Raw genomic sequence first — 13,562 nt, forward strand, 5'->3', positions numbered from 1 at the left:
ATGTTTTCTTTTCTCAAAGAAACATGTGAACAAGCGCCATTGTAAATGTAAGATGTTCAAATTTAGACTGCAATTTTTTAAATTTAAACCATATTATTTTTTTAGCCCAGAATGAGGCGTCCCAACCGTCACGAGGAGGCAGAATTTGGGGGAAATGCACTCTTTGTACATTTAACCAAATTGTACTTTTCACATTTGGTTTGATCTCATCTCTGCCCATCTCTCCTGTGGTGTCCCGCAAGGGTCAATTCTTGGCCCATTATTATTTTCTATATATATATATATATATACAGTATATGCTCCCCCTATAGGTCATGTCATCCATAAGCAAAATATCCAATTCAACTTAAAAATCTCCCACTTCAAATCTCAGATTCCAGCTGTTTAACATCCATCAAGGCCTTCCTGGCCGATATACACTGTTGGATGTCCCAGAACTTCCTTCAGTTGAACTCTGACAAATCTGAGGTTCTCCTATTTGAACCCCTCAGTCACAACGCCAAATTAGAAGATAGTCTCGATTCCCTCTCAGTCAACATTAAACCAGTTGCAAGAAACTTGGGTGTTTTATTTGACACAAGGCTTTGTTTTGAGGTGCAAATAAAACGGGTGGTGCAATCCTGCTTCCTTCACCTCAGAAATATTTCTAAAATAAAATCATTTTTATCAACTCATGACCTCAATAGAGTAGTCAACGTCACGTTTAGATTACTGCAACGCCCCTCTACTCCTTTCTCAGCCAAAACTCACTACATCGCCTTTTAACTCCATAAGGCAACAGCTTGGTGCACCTTTTCCACACCTTTTATATTGTCCTCTTTTGGCATACGTGTTGTAACTTGTTGTTTTGATACCGCTGGTTACAGGTTTTAGTTTTCTCATCATTTGGTCTTTATGTTTGGTTCTTTTATTGTTGTTTTCATTTTGTCTGTATTTCATTGTCTCTGTGCAAACACTTTGTAACTGAAAGGTGCAAATAAAGATTATTATTCAAAAAAAACTTGGTAAATTGTTAGCAGACACCTGTTAGGGATAAAATTATATTCATTACTGTTCAAGTAGTCTGTGAGTGATAGAAGATTATTTTGTGTGATAAGCGACCCTGCTCTTCCCTATATACTCGTATTAGAAACACAAACAGAAGGATTCATTTACAACATCATGTAGTAAAAGTGGTAAATTCAGGACAGGCCTACAGATATCAGAAAAACAACCTTATAGTAATGAGTTATTACTGTGAGATGTAAAATAGTCTGACCACAAGTTTACCTTTAAACTTATCAACTTACCGTATTTGTTGATTTCATTTATTATTACTCTCGTATTTTTGTACTATTATTGTTTTTTTTTTTGTTTTTTTAACTCTACTCTTTTTTTTTGTCATTATTATTATTGTTATTTCTTTTCTTGGTTTAGTTTTGGTTTTGAATGTTGAGGTTGTTTTCTCTATAGTGTACTTGATGGGTTTGTCTGTAAAGCTCATCTACTTAAAAGTTGGTTTATAGACTGTTGTAATTACAAACAGTGGATTGCATATATGAAAACAACCTTGAAAAAAAAAAGCCTGCTATTGACAATCACTGATATGTTAGGTTACATATTGTAAAATTACTGAGAAACAAGTATGTGTGTCATTAATTCACAACATGCAGTCATCTCAGTGTGTTTCCCATCACACAACTTTCTTCCCACCAGTTTGGCGGCAACCAGAGAGGCGCCTCTCTCACATCTGGAACAATAGAGCAGCTGCTCATCAGCATCAATGGGCTCAGGCTGACCTGCGTGCGTGTGGCTTTATTCGTTTGCGCGCCTTTTCCCTTCCATTCATATAACTGAGATTACTCTGATGATACATTTGAGATCTTTAATACCATAAAATCAAAGATCAAACAGCACAACAATATTCCAGAAATGTACATTTATTGAAAAACTTGTGTCACAAAACATGTTTTTTTTTTCATACATAACATCAGTGAATAATACATCATCCTATTTAACACACAGTGTTTTACAGACTATTCTTTTGCACAGACCAAAATACTTTTAAGTCCATCGTGCAAACCTCAAACAAAATAACCCTTGGGGTTTTACAAAAGTGTTGTCTACAACCCGGATCTTTGAAACCCCAAAGAGGATTGCGATTTAAAAAGCTCATAAGACTTCTTTAAGATCTGTGCTCTCATGGCATTGAACGCAACATGAGCAGCCAAATGCTGAATTAAATCATTGTACAGCAAACTCCAACAATTCTTCATCGCTAAGACTAATACAAGTAGTATAAATAACATCACAAAATAAATAACATGCATGAGGATAAATGTCCATGTAGTCTACCAAGGTCTCCACATGGCAGCGCTGACAGGCTGCAGACCAGACTGCGCTCTGCTGGGAGCCACTGCGCCTCCATCACCTCCACTACTACTACTACTGCTGCTGCTGCTGCTGCTGCAGGACTGGCTCTCCAGTCTGGAGCTGAAGCTGGATTTGAGGCTCAGGAGTCTCTGCTGCATCTGAGGGAAAGTCCTGGAGCTCTGTGCACAGCAGTTCATGCAGGTCTTGGTGACGGTGGAGGACGTGGACTGCTGGACGAAGTCGTTGACCCGCTGACACGCGTCCTGATCCAGGCTGGTTTTGGGGAGCAGAGTGGAGACGCGCTGCAGGCAGGCTCTGTAGCCTTCTCTGTAACTGTCTGTAGAGTCTGGAGGGATGAAGACATTTGATCAGTGACTTGAATTCCATGTGCAGATCTCAGATTAAAGATAGTTTTTTGCAATGCATATGGTATATTTCATGAGATGGAGGATGGTGCATACCTTTGAGTGGAGTGGAAGGAAGGTCTCTGAGGAAACGGACGGTCATCTCCAGAATATCAGCTTTCTCCAGCTTGGAGTAGCGCGCGTTGTCTTTGCCAACCAGAGGAAGAATCAGGCTTTTCAGATGACTGAGACTGTCGTTGATACGAGCACGTCTTTTCTTCTCCAGCAAGGGTTTAAGAGTCTATAGAAGGAATCAAGAGAAAACGGTTATTCAGCTGCACTTTTTAAAAGAGTGGAATATGAAATCATTCACATGAAGAGCTCCACAGCGTCTCTCTCTTTCTCTTACCTTTCTCAGTTCGTTGGCTTGTTTTCTCTGGGCCACGGTGGACCTGGCTGCTGCAGGAGGAGGCTGGCTGGCCTCAGCTGTGATGCTGGGACTCATTTTTCAGTTTGCTGCTTGTTGCTTTTTGAGGGGAGATGTTTGCTCTTGGAGAGGCTGAGCTGAAGTGTGCCAAAGAGCTGGACAGCCTCCTATTTATGAGGGTCCAGCGCGTCAGAGGGGAGGAACACAAGCCATGGTGTCTGGGGGGGTTTGGCACAGAGGAGGGGGGGGTGATGCCTCTGGGAGCTGAGAGGAGAGGAGAGGAGCTCCTGTCTGGACCATCTGCGTCTCTACCGCTGGTATGCGGAGTTTCGTGACGATGTTGCGCGTTATTGCGTTTAAAATGTAAAGCTTTAACGTTCATCCAAGATCCAATTACGCACAGACGCCATATAATATAACGATGCTGTTTGTCTAACATGAATGTTTTATCACATAGCTGATCTTTTGTTATTTTCTACACTGTAAAAAAACAAACAGTTTTTTTCAAGAAATTTTACATTTTTTGTCTGTATTTCAAAATGACAGAAAAAAATGTAAAAATTAAATGTTTCATTTGTGATTTATATGTAAATGGTCTTAGATTTACAGTATTTTTGATAATCACAATTAATTATCTATATTTAAGCTTTTCTTGATCATTTTTAAAGATAATTATTCTGTTTTTTAGAGGTCTATGACTCTATTTTAACAATTCATTTATGTTAGAAGAAAAGGATTTCATGGAATTGTAAAAATATTTCTTGTAAAAATACAGATTTTTTTGCAAAACTTCTGAGAGTTAATGTAAATTTGGTCTTTTGCAACGTAAAATGACATGTTTCATTTGTGATTTATATGTAAATAGTCTTATATTTACGGTGTATGACTATTCTAACAATAAATATATGTTAAAAGTAAAATATTTCTTCTGATATTACAGTAATAAAGGCTAATTATATAAAGATAATTACTGTTTGTTTTTTTACAGTTTATTTATGTTAATTAACGGTATTTTTCCGTTTTTTAACTTCATTTTCTGGCGGTAAATTTCCGCTATTTTACACTTTTACACTTTTTTTACAGTGTACAGTAAGGATTGTTTCTTTATTCGCTTGGCTTTGTTATTAATTTGACAATATTTCTGTTTATTATAGTGTTCACTTTTACATCCGAAAATCCCCACAAATGAGCTGCTAACTCGGTAGAAGATAAATTTAGTTTAATGAGATACCTGAAAGCTGCACTGCTATAAATGAACAATAAAAAGTTAAATCAAAATAATGAAAATAACATAGATTATATGTATATATATATATATAAATGCTTATGGACTCGATTTGCCACAAAGAGAGAAAGCCAGAACCAGATGAGTGATTCTGGGCTGACAGGACTAATCTATTCCTACATTAATAAAGCAGATACCCAAGCCACGCTATGTATGGATTAACATCTGCTTATGGAGCCTCAGCAGCTTGTTTCACATCTCAACAACACGGTGTTTACCTGGAGCAGACTGGGTGACGTCACAACCTGCAACACACAGAGAGGTGCGTGCATCTGAATACATGAACACAAAGGAGTCATTCAGTAGAGTCTGCTCTGACACTGCCTGGATGACACGATGAGGAACAGGATTCAGGACAAAACTGGACCTCTTTTAACGTGATTAAAAATCTCTTAAAAACTAAACAAACACAATATTAAATATAAAACATTAAAGATATTTCAAACTGTTTTATTTCAACATCTTTATGAAGACTTTCAGGTCATCTCTGCTGATGACCATCAGACCATCAGACCAGACACAGAGCAGCGAGCTGCAGGAGGATTCACGCGCTCGGCACGCGCCACAACCACGCAACAGATGGGATACCCCCACCACACACACACACACACACACACACACACACACACACACACACACTCCTCTGTCTCCCACTGCTGCTCCCATCAGCATCCCGGACCAGCTCCTCTTCTTGTGCACCCTCATCCTCATCCTCATCATCATCATCATCAATGTGCTTCAACTAGGTTTTTTGTCTTTGTTGGAGGGGGGGGGGGTTTGGACACAATGGAGTATAGTTATATAGCAATATACGTTCATACAAAGCAAACCAAGCATAAACAGCAAGATGCTAAAAAGACGTCCTGATACGACAAAGTTCACATGAAAGACACCAAATAAAACTAGAAAAGCAGTTTCTGAAGACATTGCGGTGTGAATGCTGGATGCTGAAGAGCTGACGCTACGCTGTAATGATGATTTAAATGTTGTGAGAAGAAGGTGGGGAAGTAGGAATAGATGGAAAAGTGCTAATGGGTTTTAATTTGTATGAATTTCATTGAAAAGTTGTGGAACATTTTACAGTTTGAATGGAGTTTCTAGGTGAAAGTATGAATGAGCAGTGAAGAGTTGAAAATGCTTGAAAATGTTTAAACTGAACATTTCTTCCATTCATTTCAATGGAGAATTTGTGATGAATTATCATTAATAATTCTGAAAATATGAAAGTTATGAATGAGAAAAGTAAGAGCCATCGATTCCTAATTGAGCTGCACGTTTTGATGTTTGAATGGAGTTTCTATGTTGAAAATGTGGAAGGAGAACTAAATCTGATCAATATGGCAAATAGCAGCTTTACGCACAACTTTTACGCACGGAGCTGTTTACTGAAGCTCTTCAAGGCTTAAAGGAACGACTAAAGAGATGGAACATGCTCAACACTGAAAGTGTTAAATGTCAGTTGATGTATTTCCATTTGGAAACAGATATGTAGTTCAACAAGCTCTCAACATGTTGGTAAAGATAAAGCTGCTCTTCGGTTGCAAGCTGTCCTGCTGCAGCTTCAGGGTTTCCTCCCTCATTTGCAAGCATTATAGATGCTATAGATGGTTGTGCACGCGTCCTGCCCCCATGGGGCCCCAAATAACTGCCATCAAGTCCAGTCAGGGAACTGGCCCTTCGAGATAGAACTAAAAAAAAAAAAAAGTGCGATGAGAAGCTTCGGTTGGGATGGGAGCTGTTTTGTCCTGGTTACAGCGGCGTGGGTCTCCATCTGTGCCATCTGAGAGCACAGTGAGCCTTTTGTTAAAGCACCTACAGAATAGTGCACTTTTACAGCGACTGGATGGGAAACAGATATCATCAGCTTTTTGGTTTTCTTCCACTTAAACTACAGGCTACTGAATCCAATACCTGACTGTCCGATTTAAGTGAAATAAAGGAAAAAACAGCTAAATGTTTGAATACATATTATTAATTATAATACTTATTAAGAATTATTACAAGTAGAACAACATCACCAACAGTTTGGGTAGCAAAAGGTGAACATGTATTTAATGTCTTCTCCCAGAGAACATCTCAAATCTGAATTTTTGAATTTGATTATAAATTTGTGTTAATTTGGTGGTATAATCGGCATGAGACTGACACGAGCCACAGCAGCAGACAGATGGAGCCTGTTTACTGATGCGTGAACTGAAGCGTCGACTGGACTCTCTGCTGGCTGAAGGTGATCGACTCATCACGGCTACATGGAAGCTTCCAGACTTCCAGACTTTTCCAGCCTTCACATCGTGACCGTATAGCTGAAAGGATGTCTGGCATCCCAAGCCAAACATTATTATTATTATCATCATCACAGCATCATACTGAAGCATCTGGAGGCTGCTGGCTGCTGTCTGTGTGCAGCATTGAGATCAGTGATTGTTGTTCTAAGTTTGTGATAAAATAAATCAGATTGAAAATAAAACTGCAACGATTAATCGATTAGTTGTCAATTATTAAATTAACCACCAACTTTGATAATCGATTAATCGGTTTGAGTTAAAATAAGGTCTAAAATCTCTAATTCCAGCTTCTTAAATGTGAATATTTTCTGGTTTCTTTCCTCCTCTATGACAGTAAACTGAATATCTTTGAGTTGTGGACAAAACGAGACATCTGAGGACGTCATCTTGGACTTTAGGAAACACTGATTGATATTATTTACTGTTTTCTAACATTTTATAGACCAAACAACTAATTGAGAAAATAATCTACAGATTAATCAACAATGAAAATAATCATTAGTTGCAGCTTTAATTGAAAATGTTCCTTTTTTGTTATCATAAAACATCCTACAATATTCACTTGAATACAGAGCTACCAATTATTAATGCCAGTGTAACATTAACCATTTAAACAAAACACTAACTCATATTTTCCATGGACGCACACATGAAAAGAAACGTACAGTAATCAGTTTACTGCGTCTTATGCCCCAGACATGCAGCAGAGTGATGAGTAGACCAAGCAGTAAGAGCAAAAAACTAGAGACCTAGAGCATTCAGAGGATGGATGGATCAAACTAGAGATCTAGAGCATTCAGAGGATGGATGGATCAAACTAGAGACCTAGAGCATTCAGAGGATGGATGGATCAAACTAGAGACCTAGAGCATTCAGAGGATGGATGGATCAAACTAGAGACCTAGAGCATTCAGAGGATGGATGGATCAGACTAGAGACCTAGAGCATTCAGAGGATGGATGGATCAGACTAGAGACCTAGAGCATTCAAAGGATGGATGGCTTTCCTAGCTAGATTGACAATAAGGGGGTTTCTGATAGTTTACACAAAACAAGTGCTCGCCATCCAATCGTTGAAAAATGCAATTCTTGTAGAAATCTCCAAATGTCAAAAGTTTTTGATACCAAATCACAGCATGTCTTTTTCTCTGGTGTTCCTCAAGGTCTTGGTGTCTTAATGTGGTATTTTGGAGGGATTATTGATCATTTTATCAATTCTCAAGTGGTACAAAATGGTTAAATTTAGCACCAAATCTGTGTAATAAATGGTATCAACCCAAAAATTGCTGTAACAACTTCTGAGACATAATAGAGCATGAGGATGACCATCATGTACTTCTGTCATCATGCTCTAAGCCTTTATACACTTTCACTATTTATTTCAGTTAATGAATTCATTCATGTTTATTTCTGATTCATGACAACACGTAGAACAATTTGACACACGAAGCTGAGCTGCATCTCAAGAGATGAAAGCTAAAAAAAAGAAAAGGCTGGTAAGTGGAACATGAGTCCCAAAACTGAAAAGGCTTCCCATGAACAAAGACAACTTCATGAACAGCTTCTTTCCTCTCCTCCATTAACACAACAGGGTTGCATATCAAGGTCATGGAGTAAAAAGGGGGTGTGATTTAAGGGATCCTCAAGATATTGTAAGGACAAACACGTCTTTCTCTGGCGTCTTCTTCTGTGGCTTTGCGTCTCTGATCGAGAGCAGTCAGGTGTGGGTGACTGGTCGACCCTTGTGCTCTATGGTGGTGCTTTACGACATGACCTCAGTCCGTGGTGCTGAAGAGGCTGTTTTGACAGGTGAAAGCCGTCTGTGGGGCTGAATCCTGGCTCTGAAGTCTCAAGTCACCCATTCAGACCTGTCAGTACGTCATGTTGGTTGGTCCTCATGTAGTTATTGTTCTCTATACTGAAAGAAGGTCTTGATAACAAATACTCTTCTATCTTTTCTTCTGTTTAGATGCCCAAAATGACGTCTTACTTACATGAAAATCTGCATGAGCTGTGTGTTAATGCAAAAGAGGAGGGATTGCTATGTTTGAACTTAATCCTGAGAGGAACTACCTAACTAACACCCTGCTAGAATGATAGAACCCTCCAACACCAACACATCAGCTCTATTATCAGTCTATATTATGGAGAGGGACATCGGTCATGATGGGTTTCAATAGGAAACAATTAAATAAAAAGATCCATCTGCATAAAGTCTTACTTTGGTCGGATGTGAGGGACTTTGACAACAAGGGCCAGATAGTGCTGGCTGGACGACCGGGTCAGAGCATCTCCAGAACTGCAGCCCTTGTGGGATGTTCCCGGTCTGCAGAGGTCAGGACCTACCAAAAGTGGTCCAAGGAAGGACAACCGGTGAACCGGCGACAGGGTCAGACCCGAGGCTCATTGATGCACGTGGGGAGCGAAGGCTGGCCCGTGTTGTCTGATCCAATAGAAGAGCTACTGGAGCTCAAACTGATGAAAAAGTTAATGCTGGTTCTGATAGAAAGGTGTCAGAACACACAGTGAGGAGCAGTTTGTTGCTTACGGGGCTGCGTAGCCGCAGACTGGTCAGGTTGCCCGTGCTGACCTGTGTCCACCGCCAAAAGCGCCTACAATGGGCATCAGAACTGGACCACGGAGCAATGGAAGAAGGTGGCCCGGTCTGATGAATCATCCTTTACATTATGTGGATGGCAATGAGTTGGAGGTGTTGACTCGGCATCCAAATTCTCCAGATCTCAATCTGATGGAGCATCTGTGGGATGTTCTGGACAAACAAGTCCGATCCACGGAGGTCACACCTCGCAACTTATACAGGACTTAAAGGATCTGCTACTGACGGCTTGGTGCCAGAAACCACAGCAGACCTTCAGAGGTCTAGTGGAGTCCAGGCCTCCACGGGTCAGGGCTGTTTTGGCGGCAAAAGGGGGACCTACTGAATATTAGGCAGATGGACATAATGTATATAGGAGTATATAGGAGAGTATACACCCACTTCCTCCTCGGTAATCTACTACCCATCTACCTAGTATTACACTCACCTCATTAATGACCACTACACCACTGTTTATATGCATTAGATTGAAAGGTGTTTCTAATATTTTGCCTCCCTAAAGTATTGTGGAGCTTTGTAAAAGTAGAATTCATGGCAGGGCTGTTGTATTGGATAGAATTGGATTGTGCAGGTGTACCTAACAAAGCTGCTCTTTAGTCCACTGCTTTTATGATAGGTCGGCTATGTTTAAATATCTTTCCTTTTCTTTTTTTATAATATGTTTATTGGGTTTCTTATTTTCACAAACACAATAAGAATAAAAAAAAAAACAACAACAACCAAACAAACACTGGTGCATGAAGGAAGTAAAGAGGGGTATCTAAATATATAGCTAGCTATAAAAATGTATATTTTTCCTCATAAATTTAAAAGAAGAATTCAAATAGAAGTCAAATATTGCAAATGTTTTGTGTCCTGTTTGTTGGTTTAGTCAACACAGTGATGAGATGCAGTCACTTCTCCCTCTGGGGATGCAAAATGAACTTCAGACCCATCAACATTTGCCAGAAAGCTTCAGACGCCTAAACCAACGCTGGTTTCATGTAAAGCATCTGTTGCTGCAGCAGCGACCAAAAAAAACCAAACTTGTTTTCTCCTGCACGAGGTGCATCTGACGTCACAGATTCTGTCCCAAAGTCTGTCAGCATCCCGACAGGTCACGTGCTCAACGAGACGCTAACAAAAGATGCTGATAAATTATAATTATAGTGTTCTCTAAATAAACACACCAGGAATTAAGGAGCAAAACATGTAGGCAGAAAAGTTGACCTCCTTTAGTATACAGGCCTTTGACTTAAGTTATTTAAAATCTTATAAATACAAGAGTTTAAAGAGATCTCATAGGCCTACTGATGTTGTAATTATATTATATTGTCTTAACAATGTGGGTTATTTGTTTTTGAAGGATATAAGAGCAGAGTCTGGTTAATATTGAACATAAAAAACACCATTAAAACAGAGCTGAATCTGTGCGCTGGTAGAAATCTACTTAAAACAGAAAATAAGTAAATAAGTAAATCAATTAATTAATTAATAAATAAGTAAATAAGTAAATAAATAAATTTTAAAAATAAAAAATTTAAAAATTTAAAAAATAAAAATAAAAATAAAAACAAAATATATATACCCCATAAAACACAGACGTGGACAAAAATATACATTTTGAATGTAAGATCACAGATTATGGTTGAATTGTGGTTCTTTAAAAAATACTGTATGAAAGACAAAGACTGGAGAGGTTTTGGAGATGTCCTGCAAACACTAATTATGCTTTTATTACTTCACACAGACGCTTTATGTCCATTGTCACTTATTATAGATATTTAAATCAATTTCCTCCTCACAAACACTAACCATACACTTCCATGCAACACACACACACACACACTTATCTTTTTTTGTATTGTTATTATATATATCTTTATCCTAATTGTTTTGTTATCACTATTATGTAGTCATATTATTTCTTTATATTAATCTTGTCTCTTGGTGAAGGCTTCAGATAAGCCCAGAGGGTTTTTTGCCTCTTCCTGCACTGAATATTATTCATTTATTTTTTTTGTTATGTTGTATAGTCTTAAATTGTGCAAAATAAATAAATAAATAAACAAATAATTATTTTTAATTATTATTATTATCATTATTATTATTATTGTTATAAATATTATTTGATATATTTACTGTATTGTTATTGTTGTTATTATATATATATATATATATATATATATATATATATATATATATCTTGTCCTAATTGTTTTGTTATCACTATTATGTAGTTATATTATTTCTTTATATTAATCTTGTCTCTAGGTGGAGGCTTCAGATCAGCCCAGTGGGTTTTTGCCTCTTCCTGCACTTTATATCATTCATTTATTTTTTTGTTATGTTGTATAGTCTTAAATTGTGCAAAACAAATAAACAAATAAACAAATTGAAAATGAACGCGTTGAAAATGTCTATTCCAGTGTAAAGCATCGAGGCTGGCGTCCTCTCCAGAGAAGCTTTTTCTTTTTTGTTGTGCGTAATTGTATAAATGAGAGGGATGCATGGCTCAGACAGGATTTGAATATCTAACCAAGCCAGAAGCTAAGCTGTAAGGAGGCACAGCGCACATCTGGTGGCGCACATTTTGTTTTGCTCTTCAAAGTTGACAAAGGTAAAGTTATAGCGTCGCATTCAGGAGGCGTCTCCACCAATAGCAGCAGCTCTGTTTCCAGCTCTGACAGACATCCACTGTCATCTGTCATCCACCTCAATGTGCTCCGGAGGAAGCCAGCAGTCTAACACTGTTCATGTTTATAGGGAACCGACTGATGACTGATATTACATAGACGCTATACCTAAAACTGGACTAAAGTCATAGCTGCTCTGTAAACAACTGCTGTTAATTGACAGCAGGATTTCAACAGTATTAACCTGTTATTGCTAAAACAGTGCTTTACTGTTAATACAAAAGAAAACCTGTTAAATTAAATTTAACTGAACTATAATGCATTCTTAAAAAACAGTTCTTTACTGCTGATCAACTGTCTAAAGTATCATCAGTAACAGTTTCATGCAGTATTTTTTTAATTCTGGGACCTGATCTGCTCATGTGAGGCTTGTACATTGTACATGATTGTAAAATCAGTGAATTAGCTTTATTGTTCTTCACTCACATGTTGTTTTGGTTTCATTCTGTGCTTGTAGCCAGCTAGAGACACACATTTTTGGGAAGTGTCAACAAGCCTTTTTCCTAACAAGTGCCTTTAATTGTATTTAGTGTGCCTATTCCTATGTCTGTAACCTGCTAAGTAAAAAATAATGTTCAAATGTATGTAAAAAAATACAACCTAAATAGTGCATTAAAACAAATCAGTAAGATAATGTAAAAGAAATATGAAAAACAGCTATATAATGTATCTTTAAACAGTAAAATAACTGTAAAATATTGTGAAATTAATTAAAAAAAAACAGTTCAAACTGTATTTTTCATTAACAGTACGAAGCTGTACATTTCAACGACAGTATAATAATGTTAATTTTACAGTAACATAAAGGCAACCCTGCTGCCAGCTCTTTACTGTTATTTGAATACAGACCTATAGGATATCAGGGATTACAGCAGCTACAGGAGGTTTATTGGACAGGCTGGACGTTGGCGGGGTTTTTGAATATTGTGTTTCAGATTGAGGGGATCCATTGTGATGCCATATCAGAGGCACGAGAACAGCACGAGCCAGAGAACAAAGGCAGCAGATGGCTTTCCTGCTCCGGTGAGTTATTGTGAAGTTACAGAGACACAGCGACCATTAAGAGCTGTCCAGGGGGAAATTAAAGAGTGGGAGGTTAATCACCAAAATGCTCTTACATACTGAGATATTCTATTCTATTCTATTCTATTCTATACTGCAGCAACGTCCAGTATAGAAGAGAAATATTATACAAGTGGTCTAATGATAAGGCAGATATTTTACTCCTGCAATAATCATTTAATTTTCTCAAATTTTGCTAATGTATATAGTATGTTATTGTTATTCTATGTTTATATTTTATATTTTCTAAGTTGTAGTAGTCTGGTATATTTATAGTGTATTCTAATATATTCTTTATATTATGTATATCATAGATATTTATCTTTAGTGTTGATATGTATATTTACTGTTCCTGCATATTACCTGGATAACCTGCTGCTGTAACACAAGAATTTTCCAATTTGGGATCAATAAAGTACATCCATCTATCTCATTGCTGTAACTGCTCATAACAAAGGAATAAAATAAGAATAAAAGGTTCACATTTTGGCCAAATACTAAAAGGTGGTTCTCAAT

The 13,562-nt window shown here is 37.7% G+C and overlaps 1 protein-coding gene across 1 annotated transcript; it reads right to left on the reverse strand.

Moving 5' to 3' along the window:
- Window positions 1-1,777: 1,777 nt before the first annotated feature.
- Window positions 1,778-3,396, reverse strand: LOC119490067 (transcription factor HES-2-like). Its single transcript, XM_037773280.1, has 3 exons — window positions 3,106-3,396; window positions 2,814-2,997; window positions 1,778-2,698 (listed from the first exon to the last, which is right to left on the reverse strand). The coding sequence occupies exons 1-3, from the start codon at window positions 3,199-3,201 to the stop codon at window positions 2,331-2,333; spliced, it is 648 nt and encodes a 215-aa protein (XP_037629208.1). The 5' UTR covers window positions 3,202-3,396; the 3' UTR covers window positions 1,778-2,330.
- Between the last annotated feature and the right edge of the window lie 10,166 nt (window positions 3,397-13,562).

This window comes from Sebastes umbrosus, chromosome 6, assembly GCF_015220745.1.
Source record: "Sebastes umbrosus isolate fSebUmb1 chromosome 6, fSebUmb1.pri, whole genome shotgun sequence".
NCBI lineage: Eukaryota > Metazoa > Chordata > Actinopteri > Perciformes > Sebastidae > Sebastes > Sebastes umbrosus.